This window comes from Perca flavescens, chromosome 6 (genome assembly GCF_004354835.1).
Source record: "Perca flavescens isolate YP-PL-M2 chromosome 6, PFLA_1.0, whole genome shotgun sequence".
NCBI classification, from domain to species: domain Eukaryota; kingdom Metazoa; phylum Chordata; class Actinopteri; order Perciformes; family Percidae; genus Perca; species Perca flavescens.
In genome coordinates, this window is record NC_041336.1 from 26,456,054 (window position 1) to 26,470,746 (window position 14,693).

The 14,693-nt window shown below is 41.3% G+C and overlaps 1 protein-coding gene across 4 annotated transcripts in view; it reads left to right on the forward strand.

The window, feature by feature from the left end:
* grb10b (growth factor receptor-bound protein 10b) overlaps positions 1-14,693 on the forward strand; it is a 70,265-nt gene that overhangs the window by 46,966 nt on the left and 8,606 nt on the right. For 3 of the 4 annotated variants that reach the window (XM_028580161.1, XM_028580160.1, XM_028580159.1), the window contains exons 6-8: positions 5,842-5,998; positions 13,321-13,436; positions 13,837-13,911. In XM_028580161.1, the coding sequence (XP_028435962.1) occupies positions 5,842-5,998; positions 13,321-13,436; positions 13,837-13,911 (348 nt within the window). Of the gene's footprint in view, positions 1-3,982; positions 4,407-5,841; positions 5,999-13,320; positions 13,437-13,836; positions 13,912-14,693 lie in introns of those variants that run through there. The other variant, XM_028580163.1, reaches the window with a different exon arrangement.

The window sequence follows — 14,693 nt, forward strand, 5'->3', positions numbered from 1 at the left end:
ACTGCTACCAACAAGCTTAGTCATTTAAATGTTGATGTTAAAGATGGTTAAGGTTCATTTAAGTGCTGTGGCTAAGGTTAGGGTAGGCCATAATTGTACACAGCCTGAAGGCTAAAAGACTCAGGGCAAGAAAGTCCCTGGCATGCTAATCGAAAAGAATTTCCTTGTTGCGTCAATGTTCCAGGAAGAGTTGACATTGGGGTTACATTTACATATGAACATATGGTGTGTCTTTTTTCCAATAAATGATTAGAATTTCTCAATGATGCTTTGTCTCTGCTGTTTAACAACACTGATGTTTCCTCTCCCTTATGCAGCTTTTATCCAGGTTGCCTGACTTTTTAAACTGTTTCACAACATTGTCCACATGTAATGGATCCTAATGTGTGCGCAGGCTTGTATGCCTAATGGCTAATAGTCTTTTAGAATTGTAATCTGCCACAGTAACTCCTTTCTAATGTAATTGCTTGTAATGTGTACATAATACCAGTGGAGCTATTTATAGACCAGCAGCCAATTCTCGAAGAGATGGATGTGTGTATGCGTGTGAGCTGCTGGGCGTGCACACACACACTTGGGTACTTTAGTTCTCATACAGTGCAGTTTACTTTTTCTGTGTCTGTTTGCGCCTGTCTAGTTTCTGTCTAGCTTTATCTTTGTGTGTGTGTGTGTGTGTGTGTGTGTGTGTGTGTGTGTGTGTGTGTGTGTGTGTGTGTGATGCCTGAAGCTCCCAGTCTCTCCCTGGGGGATTACATCACAGGGCAGTTATCAGACCTGAGTCATCAGAGGTTGAGAGGCCCAGCTCTTCCATACTCGTCCATCTAAATGAGAACACTCTTAAAAGCATTAGAAGATAGGAGTTTCTTTCTTTCTTTCTGTTTCTCTTTCTTTCTGTTTTTCTTTTTTTGTTTCTCTTTCTATCTTTCTTCTTTACTTTTGCCTATCACATGTCTATTCTTTGCCTTTTAAGAAGACCGAGAAGTAGAGTAGGTCAGTTGAATCATGTCACTCTGCTGTCATCACTGTCTGCTTTGTCATTCCTTCCACTCATGAGGCAGTTTAATGGCTTTTCCACACTGCAAGATAAGATTTCCACAGCTAATGATGGATCAGCTCCCACCCCTAGTCCACATTTGGTCATTTTTTTTTAAGTCATGAACACTCAGCTGATCAGTATCATCTGACTGTATAAATCACCAGTCACAGTTAAAGACATGGATGAGGTGGTCTTTATAATGTCACAAGGAGATACTTTTCTGATGATTCATATGCTGCTTCTGCATATGCTGGTTATTCTTTTTCCTACTTATTGCTGCCTGCTACCTACGGTTTGTCCTGATATGTCCCTAAACCAGCCAAGCCTCCTTATGTTTCTTATCACCTATCACATATTTTGTCCCATATATCCTCTTGCAATAAACTATCCCAAATGTGTCTCTGACATGTGATCACCCTGCATTTGACTTCTGTGTGCAAAGATCTGACTGTCCTTGTTCACATAAGACCAGTTTGGAAAGTATAACTCCTTACGAAACCATGGCATTAAACAAGACTTAGCTTGGATAGGGTTGTTGTGTTGTGCATTGGGGATTTGACATGGCAGATGGGGTGGATTTCCATATACATTTTTATATGTATATCATTTGTATTTATTTCCCAGTTTCTTTCCTGCACTTTGCCATATTTGCCCTTGCTCCATCAGGGTTTACTGGGAGGGCATAATGCGACTGAAGGTTCATGCTATCCCCCAGATTTTAGTTACATTTTCCATTCAGTTTTATGTATTGTGTCAAATCATAACAGACAATATCTCAGGACATTTACAGATAGAGTAGGTCTACCACACCCTATAATTTACAGAGACCCAACATTTCCCCCCAAGAGCATAGCATGCATTTGATGGGACAGCGGTGAGGAAAAACTTTCGTTTAACAGGCAGAAACCTTGGACAGAACCTGGCTCTAGGTGGGCGGCTCCTGTTTGCACTCTGACTAACCAGTAAAAGCTGCTATTCCAGTACCAAGATAATGATACCTCACTGGCTTCAGAGTGCACAACCAAGCTAGAACTAATACTGCTACTACATATGAAACTCTGCATTAAATGAAAAAACACATCTTGTTTATGAATTGAACAAACTGTCAGGGATGGAACTTGACTTTGGACTTGAATGACAAGACTTGACTCTTAGTTGTGGCAAAACAAACACTGGACCCCACTTCTGGATTATGATAACCTTGTAGTTGTTTTGTTAAATGGAAACCCATGCCGAACCTGTCGTATTAAAGCCAGGCCAGGTCACACAAAGTGTGACTTCTTATGCACCAATGGAAAACATAGGGGTTTTCCTGGGTTCTTGTTCTTGTCTAAAACACCAGAAACCATTTTGGATTATCCTTCCTGTCTTCTAGACATCATAACTATGGCAAAAGGTAGACCATATCTCCAAAACCTTCTAACCAATTACAATTAATTCTTTGTCAAAAGGATTGAGGTTAATGGACTGATTGAGCAACTCTTATAATTACAGCACTATATGTAAAAACCTGTATTGTAGCATGTGTGATGTGTGCAGCCTTCTTGGGGCTTTCCCCTCTGGCTGAGTAACTGTGACGTAGATGAGGGTGTGTGTCTGCGTGAGTGTAGTGGCAGGGAGGGGGTGGGTGGGAAAGACAGCTGTGCTGGCTAGATATGTAGTTAACAGTAGGAAGCATTCATACTACACATTCTACTGCAGTGTGTCACTAGACAGTCTCTCTCTCTCTCTCTCTCTCTTACTGCTTCCCACTCTTTTTCCCTTCACTTCTCTCGTCTGTCTGTCTCCTGTTTCTCTTTAACTCCCACACACACCCACCCACATACGTGCCTGTGTGCATGTGCAATCATTCACACACACATACATGCACTTTGCTCTCTCTCCATCCCCTCCCCCAGCCACAGCCTCCCCCTTTCTCTCCCCAAAGTTTCTCGCTATAGTAAATAAAGTTGTATCGCTTTGACTGCTCCCACTTTTACCACAATTTCCTCCTTCCTTCTGTGGAACTGCTTGGTCTTAGATCACACCCCCACCCCCACATACACATGTACAAACACATACACACACACTCATTTAGAAAAAACAAGAAGTTGCTTCAAGGACAACGTAAAGCTGTTCTTGCCTCTCCCAGACGGGGTGTGTCAAGGCTTTTGTCTGTCTGATGCCGTATTAAATATCTGAGTTAAAAGGAGGGGTGTGTGTGTGTGGAGGGGGGTGGGGGGGGGTGCTGTGTGTTCATGTGCATGTGTGCGCAAAAGTCTCCAGGTTTTTTGTTCTTTAGAGAGAAAGAATGTTGGCACGAAGCTAGCCACCAGGGGAGGAGGAGAAGGTTGGAGTGGTCAAGTGCTGCCCCAGGTTTGTTTCATTTCATTTGCTCTGTAATGAGTCTTGTTAGATCTGACTGGGAAGTTCAAAGTTAAGCCAGAGGGAAGGCGGGAAGGACGGAGGAAGGGAGGGAGAGGAAAAGAGATGCAAAGAAGAAGAGAAAAGCATACAAGCCAACAAGCCCTCACTTGAAAACTTCTGAACATTTTGGAGACAAGAAAAGCGACAAAGACAGACTTTTTACTCCTTCCTTTATCCTTTCTTCCTTTTCCTGCTCCACCTCCTCCTTACTGCCCCACACCCTTCTCAAATGAACCCTCTCGCTTAGAGCTCTAAAAAGAAACTGAAGCGGAGAAGCTCGCAAGAGGTCTGAAAAAGTTGGCTGCGTCTGTGCATGACTGTGCGTCTGTGTGTCTACTGGAGTGTGTTTGCCTTTCAGAGAGTGTGTGTGTCTGTGTGCCTCTGTGTGCTTGTGTGTGTGTGTGCGCCTGGGTCTGTGTGGGAATGATTACATCAGCCTGCTGCAGCCTTATGATTGGTTGGTGAGCGTGTGGTTTGATTCAGTGTGCCTCGGAGCCCATGGCTGAGGCTGTAACCCTTTGTGAGGGAGAGAGAGGGAGAGGGAGGGTGAGAGAGAGAGGGAGAGAACGAAATATAGTTGTCAGACTCAACCGGCACTGGAAACAGTGTACTGTACCTGCTGCCATCCGATCACGGACTGTGTCCCTGTCCTGTGCGCGGCTTTAGGTCACACAGACATTTTATTTTTATTTTTTTTGAAAGACAAAGCTGACGGCCTAGTCTACCACTAGGACTAGTCTACAGGCTATGTGACAGGTAGCACAACTGCAACTGTCAACTGTCGGCACTCAAATTTGAATCTTTCTTTTCTGGAGGAGACAGGACGACATAACAGCAAGGTTTTCTGTATTAGTTACTGTGTGAGAGTCAGTGTGTGTGTATGTGTGTGTGTGTGGGGGGAGCCAGGCTCACTCCAAAAATGCCTTCGTGTTCCCCGGACTGCTGCCTATTGCGGGCCGTGGAGGTAAGACCGCTCGCTTTCTGTGTCTCTTATCTCTCCTTGTGTGTCTCTGCCTCTCTTCGCCTCCTTCTCTTTTTACATGTTAAGACTATTTCTCTTTGAAGTGCTGCTACGATTAACCGATTTAAAGTGGTACATGGAATGTATAAATACCTTAAAGGCTAAAGACAATCTTTTTTTTTCGAGATGTGAGCAGAGCAGTAAAAAGAAAAAGAGTCCAATACGTTAGCAGCTTTGCATGATTGAGGCTCCCTTGCTTTTCGTCTTGAACATTTTGGACTGAGAGAGCGCCTCAGGCCTGGTTTGTGCAAACTGTGATGCTATAAGCTGCATCTTTGCTCAAGGAGAGAACAGAATGTCTTTGTCATGATATTATTATGTGGGAAGTGTGCATACATGACATGTGTAGACTTTGTTGGCTGGATTCCTGTGTAGGCTAACAATCCTGGATTCCTCTGCAGGTTTGAAAAGCCAACCAGTGGACGTAGATTTCGGACTATATTACCAAAATAGGGATGACAGTTATATTTCTCTTCTCTTTTTCTGGATTATTTGTTGATATCTAACAAGGGAAAGCTTACCTACAGTATATACTGAAGAATATCTGGATGTACATGGATGTCTCTTACACAGATGAGATCTTAGAGTGGAGCCTGATGCACTGTTGCCATACAGTATGTTATACTGGACAGATAAGTAGTGGCTCAACGTGTGTGAGTACGTGCTTGAGTCAGTATTATTAATGGCAACAAAATGCAAGCAGGTGTTATTCGTGGATTGGATTATTACTGGCCCAATTTCAACATATTAATTTATGGGTAAAAAATAACTTGTGTCTGTGAAGTTAAGCTTGAAGCATATTCAATGGCCATGTCTTATCTCTGGATACTTGCATACATGTTCTTGATAAACTATAATTGGAAACACCGTGCTTACTTCCTCTTATCCATTTGGTGCAGACAGAGAGCCAATATTTGTTATACACTACGGTATATTTGATTCTATATTACATCAACAAGTTGCTCTAAGAAATGCTTGTCTCTGATTTCTAACACCACAATTGCTACGTAGTTTTAAAAAAAGTATTGTGTGCTATGATTACAGGACTCTTTATGCTATAGGGTATCGGGTGCTATATGATAAATACTATGCTAGTGTTTGAAGAAAATTGCTGGCTTCACCCACCTATTAGGCAGTTTTCAAAAATGCTTCGTGTTAAACGACTTTATCACAGTTTAGTATTCCCTGTGGCGTTAACATAATCTGATTCTAAATGTATCCTTTGTAGCTTAAAAAGGTCTATCAACCCTTTGCTTTATTTTATCATATCACAGACTCCTTTATAGTTCGAAAGCGTTTTGTACTTGCACTTTACCACAATACCTTGAAATGATCTCTGTTTATTTTAACTGACCTCAAATATATTTTCTCTTTATAGATTGTGAAGATCTTCACTGAAGACGGTATGGGTAAAGTAGTGGAGATCCCAGCCGACATGACAGCCAGGGACCTGTGCCAGCTCCTGGTTTATAAAAGCCATTGTGTGGATGACAACAGTTGGGCACTTGTTGAACACCACCCGCTGCTAGGCCTAGGTAAGGGGCAGAGCCCTGCATGCCCAACACACACTGTTCACATACAGACAAAAACACACACTCACACACATTTGGGTGGGCTGATACATGCAATACAATCACTGACCGACACAGGTGCATTCACATATACGAGTGCATGCGTGCATACTCGGGCAGGCAGACAGTTCAAGTGCATATTCTCACGCAGGCATGTATTCAAGCATGAGTGCATGTACATACTGTACATATGCACACACAGAGCCATAATGTCCAGTGGTCTAATAAAGTACAACACAGTGGCTGTGTAAAAGGTTGCTGTACCAGTGCGGTATTATGCAGGGCAAGGGTTATCTCTGGAAAAACTGAGACAGACATTGAGCACACACATAGAGCTGCTTTTCATTTACAGATATGTAGGTTATACATATTGATCTGCTTATGTGTGAACAGAAGGTGATGGAAATAGACAATGCATTGCACATGTCAGAGTTGCTTTATCTCCAATAGGCCAATGATTTTCTGACTCAACGGTGAAGACACAATTGAAAGTTAAGGGAAAAAAGCACTTGTCTTGCAAGATGGCTGAGTTGTATGTATGTATTTGTAGGTGTGATGAAACTGTTGCTCTTGGATGAGTAAGCGTAAACTGATGAATAATCCTAAACTTTGTCATCATAAAATCTCATGCTAACTTACAATTCAGTGAAAAGAGTTAGATAGGGCTGATGGAGATTCTAGCTTCAGTGTATAGCAGAGATGGGAGTAAGTCACACATGGGCAAGTCGCAAGCAAGTCTCAAGTCTTAACCTTCAAGTCTCAAGCAAGTCCAAGTCATTTTTTGTGACAATCAAGCAAGTCAAGTCATAGCTTTGGTCAAGCAAGTCACAAGTCAAGTCATACAAAAGTTTCCATTTTTAAACAAGCTAAAGACAGTGATTATGAACTGCTGGAGTTTTATTTGCATTTTTTTACTCAAAAGACATTGCGTCCACATACATTTGAAGAGTTTAAATTAAAACAGATAAAAAAAATCACAGCCTAAAACTGATATTAGGCCAACAATAAATCAACATTGTTCAATATGCCTCAAACATGACATTAAATCATGAAATGCCTTCCAACAATTAAAGTATAATGGTTCCTAAGTCAAATAATATTCTTCTAACATGCCTCGCTTTTATGAGACAGAAACACATCCTTTAACCTTTCCTTCTCTTAAAGAACAAAACATATTCTTTAAGAGGAGCTGAATCCCACCACATTTGCTTATCACATTGACAGTGTATTTGTGAGTGAATGTGTGCGTGTTTGAGAAAGAGAGAGTGAAAAGTTATTAATATTGGTGAGTGAATGTGCGTGTGTGTGAGAGTGCAGAGTGCGTTGTATGTGTGCCTAGCTTTATTCGCTCTTACCGCCACCTTGAACAAAGAGGGGAAACAAAAAACTGAAGGGACTTCTGTCCATCACAAACGTCCAAATAGTGGTTCAGCTGAATATGGGGACTGGAACCCGAATCTCTCCCGATTTGAAGTGTCTGATGAAATTCAACGTCGGAAATAAGTAGCCTACTGCAGACCTTGCAAACTGCCGTTCGTTTTTTTTCTTTGCCTGGTCAGATGTGTAATCCTTATAGCCAAACTTTATTATTTTCTGTGCAGAGGGACATAGGCGCCGATTTATGTTTTCCTCCGTGGGTGCTCACGCTTTACAAAAAAGTGTTTGCATTTCAGAACTTTAGGAAACGGACAGCGGCCGACACGAACACACACGCCATAATAAAGCCAGGACAGCGCCACTTCTCACAAATAGGCTACAGACAGGATTGGAGATGAAAAGTTTAACTGGCACGTAACCGCGATCAGCTTCGTGGGAAATTAAGAATCAATGTCACCGACATAACAAATCACACTATGACAGATTCTCCACAACTGTAGTGTTTGATTTTAGATTCACGTAAAAATGAACTGGCAGTCTGGCACACGTGGGCGGTCAGTATTTTTGTTAAGACGTTAAGTTACTAGCCATAGCCAGTGTTGTTTACTGACTGTCTGCCGCCGCGCGCCGCGTCATTGTATCAACGGTTCCTGCGCATGCAATAGCACTAAAATCGTAAAGTTAACTCCTCCTCAATATCAGAAGGGAAAAATATATTTATTAAACAGAAAATCAAGTCATTTCAAGTCATTTGACTCAAGTCTAAGTCAAGTCTCAAGTCATGAAAATCAAGTCAAAGTCAAGTCGAGTCTTTTATGAATGTTAATCAAGCAAGTCTCAAGTCCTAAAATTTGCGACTCGAGTCTAACTCGAGTCAAGTCATGTGACTCAAGTCCCCCATGTCTGGTGTATAGTACGCTTAAAGCAGCGTAAAAAGTGATGTATATTTGAGCTCAGCGTTTCTGAAAGTTATTGCATGCAAGTAAACACCCAAATTACCGTAAGTGGAGACAGTCTTTCCCAAGGCCCCTTATTTAAGCTTACCAATACTCTAGAAGCTCTTGGGGAATTAGCAGAAACTCTTTTTGGTACCCTAACTCTACTCATAAATTACACAAACACAGCGATTGATAAATAGTACAGCCCCAAAGCCTACATCTTGAGACTCGTTTGAGTCATTTTATTTGGTGTTGGTGGTTGCGAGAAACATTTACAATGTATGCAGAGGATAGTGAAAGCAACACAGACTAACGTACTGTATATGGTGTTTGACATCATTTACTGATATTTTTAACTTGGGTAGGCTCATCTAAGGTCACTAGACTCAGACTGCTTGGAATCAGGTCTTTTTGAGACTATGGGCCCTATTTTAACAATCTGAAACGCAATTATTAAACGCAAAACGCAAGTAGCTTTGTGGGCGGATCTCGGGCGCTGTTGCTATTATACCGGCAGGATAAATGAGTCTTGCGCCCGAGACAAATCTAAAATGGGTTGGTCTGAAGTAGCTAGGTGTGGTTTGGGCGTAACGTGCAATAAACCAATCAGAGCGTCATCTCACATTCCCTTTAAGAGCAGACGCGCTTGTTCCATGGCGGATTGCTATTATGACGGCGGATTTGCCTGGCGCACGCCAGCGGGAGCTGTCCGGGATGCGGCAAAGTAATAAATGCCCGTCTTGACCGGGTGGTTATGGATGCACCCCTAAAATAGCATCTGAATAACGCACCACTGACTTTAGACCAGGTTTTTCCTGGTCTGTTGTTTTCTGAAACTGCAAAATAGCATTAGGGAACGTTTGCACCCTGAACACGCCTCCTCTTTTTGCTGAGCCGCCCCCGGGAGCGCATTCATTCCCTAATTTACCGACGTCTGTGGAGGGAAAAGTCCGCTGTGCGTCGGGTGCAAAATAGGAATGATGCATGCGTCGGTGTACAAAGTCAATTGCTCTGGGTGCAAGATAGGGCCCAATAGGTTAAAGAAATCTGTTTCAGGATATTTCCACCATAGATTATTCTGGGTCCTAAAATACTTTTAAGAATACTTTTCATGCAGAAAATTATATTATGATGTTTTTTCCCCTTAAATTGGAATTAAATAAAGCAATCAGAGTGAAAGCAAGCAGATGAGAAGCTAAAGGAAGAGAATGTGATAATCGAAGGTTATGGATTAGAGGATGTTGCGATGTAACTGATGAACACTGTAACAAAACCTTTGCCGATTTGTACTACTCTTAGTGTCAGAGACGGTTTAATATTATCGATCCAGTGCTATAAATGACACGGCAGAGAGGTGATGGAGATAATTGATGAAGAGTTTAAACGGCTATGCTAAAGTTTAAAGTGCCCATATTATGCTCATTTCAGGTTCATAATTGTATTTAGAGGTTGTACCAGAATAGGTTTACATGGTTTCATTTTCAAAAAACACCATATTTTTGTTGTACTGCACATTGCTGCAGCTAGTCTTTTCACCCTGTGTGTTCAGGTCTCTGTTTTAGCTACAGAGTGAGACATCTCACTTCTGTTGCATCTTTGTTGGGAGGCGCACATGCGCAGTAGCTAGGTAAGGATCACATCAGCTAGCTGTTTGTTTCTACGACTTCAGTTAATACAAGGCAGGATTAGCCGGGAGACTTCTTCTAAACGAGGGCGCACTTCCAATTTTGCGTGGAATACCTGCAGAACAGGGACATGTAAGTAGTTCTTTTGTAGATTATAGTGTGTGTTGTAGCAGTGTTTTTGCCATTGAGAACGAGCTAGCATGCTACGGTTAGCCACCTCGTCTCGGCTACTGACCGTGCAGGTTTTGAACAGCTCACCCGGAGACTGAAGGCAGGATACATTCAGAAACCCGTATCTCACTCAAAACAGCATGGGTGTTTTTTTTTTTCTTTCAAGTTTGTGTGTGGAAGCACCAGAGACACAAAATAACACCCCAAATCCCAGAAAAAGTGTTTTTTTTTTTCATAATATGGGCACTTTAAAGGTTCTTTAGACCCCTCTCCTGAAAATAGAAGCCCTTACAGCATCATACAGAGACCTCAGGACTTAGTGTAAAAAGGTAAAAATGATGATGGCGGTAATATAATAGATTTAAGTGTTGCATTTTAGTTGGCCAGTCATTTAGAGTTAAGAGAGGTAGCATGTAATAGATTCTCCATAGATTAAGGAGTAATCATTGCTTGAGGTATTTGAGAAAGTGGAGGGAAGGTATAGCAGTGTAGCTCACTGAGCTTGTTGCTAAAAACTACAAGGCCAACACTGTTTTGATATACTTGAACTCCAAATGTGGCACTGAAATGACGTGAAGAAAAGTCTAAAAAGCAGAAAACAGTAGTTTGAAAAAAGATGCTGTATTCCAGGGGTTGATCCAGAAATGTTTAACTTGTTGCTGCATTTAGGAGGAAGAGAGTGTTGTGTTTCTGTCAGGGAGGATTTTGTGTTAGACCTGGCAGTATGAGAGTAAGTTTGGAAAGCTGTGGTCAGCTGAACGTTAGAAAACCCGACCTCCCCCTGAGGAGAGGGCGATTATAATTCACTTATGGGAGACAAGTTGAGCCTGTGCTCTTTGCTCATGTCTGTACACTTTAACAGATGTGGGAGAGGAGGGGGTGTAGTTTATATAGAGCAGTGGGCCTGGTAGTGAAACATACTGTAGGAAGAGAGAGGGTGAAAAACATGTAAAAAAAAAACAAAAAAAACTTGTGTCAATGTATTTTTGGCTGCTATGCTGTCACGTGAGGAAACCTTTCTAAAATATATTGCATCATTCAAAGTACAGGTCCCAATGCTCTAACCTAATATTTCACCATCCATCACGATCGGCTTACATTTCTCATCAGTGCTGCCAACACGATGTTGCCAAATACAGTTAGGCTGGCTTGTTGTAAATGACATCATTTTTGGATCGGAGTAACTCTATTCTATTATAGCCGTCTTCTATTGTGGCACACCTGTACTGCAACTGTATTCTTTTCAGGTCTGGAATAACTACTCATTGTATTTTAGAAAATGACATGTGATGAAGCAGCACCGTGCTGATGGTTAAAATTAAAGGGTTATGCATTTGCCACTACAGAACCAGTATGCGTCCGCATGTGGATTTGTGTCTATGATACAATAATACATTTAAAAAAAATGCTGTTAAAAAGGTGGTAAATATTTTGGGTTGAATTATATTTAGTTTTTTTTTTTTTTACCCCACTGTGTATTGTATGCATTATATATGTCTGATATATTCACAACAGTAATTGAGATATTTCAAACAATGATTTGCCTTATTTGGAGCCCTGTTAGATGCCTAGTAGACTATACTATAGTTCGCATATGTGGCTAGTTATAGTGCCGGTGTTTTCTTCTAGATGTGTATACTGTCTGACGGACGAAATGTGTTGAAGTACATTTAGTCAATTAAACCATAGTTGTAGTATTGGCTGTATTTTTTTATATTTTGTATCTTGTCAATAGTATATAAATATAAGAGTCTTTCCAGTTTTTGGCCAATTACTAAATATTTTGAAGACTATTTTGAAGTATATATGAAGTGCTTTTTGCAGTATCTCTGAAAGTCCTGTTCATGTGTACATGCACAGCCTGTACGTCTGCACTGCACATGTATGAGTCGGGATACTTAATGTCTGCACATGTGGTTGGGTGGCAGATGAGAATAGAAGTTTCAGAGAGACCCGAACAATAGTGTGTTTTGAATAGAGAAGCCTATTCCCGTACATCACTGCCCACTCGCTGAATGGGATGAAATGGCCCTTTGAGAGATAAGTAACACTGACCTCTACTTGTCACCCCAAAAAGCTTAACAACTCTGGGACAGTGAGGTAGTGTTGCCGGGGTGAGTCACTGTCACGAACACGAGTGACTCATCTGGCAGGCGACAAGATGAAACGGAAAGAAAAAGAAGAGTCGTGACAGTTTTAAAGAGATTGTGACAGAGGGGATAAAGAGGGAAAACATGAAATGAGATGCAAGATAGAGCTGTGCAGTTAGATTTCTCTGAAGTTATTCATTTCACATCAAAAACAGATATCAGAGCAAATACTGGTATTGCAAAAAGTTAGTTAAGTTAAAGAATTTTAATTAGATCTACTGGGGAAAGGAAGGATGTCTTTTATTCAAGAGATGACAGAGAGAACTTGTAAGGCTTTGGAATTAATTGAGTCAAGACCGATTTCAGCATCGCAGTCACAGAATATAAATCACCAGGACCTCTGACCACATCTGTATAAGGACACACTTTTAGTTGAATCACAGCCTCTTTTACTCACATTGAAAGAGAAAGGCCTTAGTCTGAACATCATTCACAGATCATATGTACATCCTGTAAACCTGTGTTGAGGTGTGTTTGAAGTCTGCTGTTGAGCAAGATGATATTGGCGCAAGAACATGCGTGCTTCCAGGACTTACCCTGAATGAGAAAGGGTCAAACACATTTTGCATGGCTGAGCTACACTTGGAACAAACATCTGACCTGACATGTAGAGATAGATCAATGCACTGTTTTTAGGAAAATGCTGTTTCAGTTTTACTGGGAACAGGTGAGATAATCTCACACCACTGACATGTTTTTTCTTGTTTTAAGAAAATAAGATTATTAGTACTTAAAAAAAAAAGGCCCAAAGTACTTTTTCTTTCAGTTTCATTTTAATGTTTTTCTAGACTTTCTGTTTCTGATAAAGGGTCTGTCCCTTGAATTCTCATATCTGCACAGGTCATTAGAAACTTCCATAGTACCTGTGTGCCATACTAAGAAAAATCGTCGACAGTATGTTCAGATAGATTCACATATTGTCATTCACTCCTACTATGAAACATATTATATTAAATGTGAGTTTTATAAGAATATTAAATACTAACCTCCATCATTGTTGCTGTGTTGTTCCTGTCTCCCCTCAGAGCGTTGTCTAGAAGACCATGAACTGGTGGTTCAGGTCCAGGCCTCAATGAACAGCGACAGTAGATTCCTCTTCAGGAAGAACTATGCCAAATATGAATTCTTCAGAAACCCCCTGGTAATTGCTTTTTTTTTAGACTCTTATTCAGTATATTTAGATGATTTATAGATTAAATAAACGGTTAAAGATATGGCTACTGAAAAGATGGCAGTGTTACACGACATGGCTTCTAGTATTTAGAGCTTTCAGCCAAATGAAATGTTCAAGTAAAGAGTTTACTGGTGTATTCTGCTCTAAAGAGTGGCTACTTGCCTTAGAGATGAAAAGAAAGACATGTTCTTCTTCAAAGTGTCTCTATACGTTCTGTATTCTTGTGAAATATTAAGACAGCTGACTGTACTAATGAGATTTGCGTGACTTTTTTTCTGTGACAAATTCCTACCCTATAATTACTGTCACAGTGGCTGATATTCTCCGACTGTCTGCCTCTCTGTCTCTCTCCACCTTCTTCCACCAGGCATTTTTCCCAGAGCACATGGTCGCGTGGTGCCAGGACACCAATCGTATGATTCCACCATCTCAGCTCCTTCAGGTACATGCAGCGCACACACTGACTCGCACACGTTTCTCTCTCCGGCTGTCTGTCATTCTCTCTCCTGTTCCTGACACGCACACAGCTTAGTTTACCTCAGAGTCAGCAATCGCTGCATACTGTACAATCAAGCTGACATACCTCACATCTGACCCTTAAACAGTGTGTCTCGTCAGAGCCTGCAGTAATAACTACCTTTGATCCCCTGTTGACACACGACTGTCTCGTCACACGCACCGCAGACCCCACACATGCGATGGATGGAATTAGGCAGTCAGGAATAGAACATACAGTTCTCAATGTACCTACTGTATGTTTGCACAGCACAAATTCGCACACTTGTGTCATGCTATTTATCTGCTTCACAGACCTCACTCGCCATACACTGCTTTCACAAAAGATAAGAAGAAAAGAAAAAGTCTGGGAGGAGACCCTTTAAAAAAGTTTCTTTGGATTTCAAAGGGCTTTGGTCTTAATAGAGGTTTACATGCAGCCTGGCTCTCTCCTGTATCAAGTAATGGAGCTGTCAGAGACAGAGCCACAAGTGGAATCCATTCCTTCATCCTTGCCACTCACAGAAAGCTTTTAACTCCCCGGCTGATCATATAGACGTTACGCTCTACATAGAGGAGTCAATAACTGAAAGGGAATGCGGTGAGTCTGAGTTGTGTCAGGAAACCCCTGGTGTTTGACATTTTCTAAACACAAGATCTCTGCACTCAATTAGAGTGCTGTCCAAACCAAGACTGTTTCTGACCTGAGTTCAACCAGGTGTTTTGCAA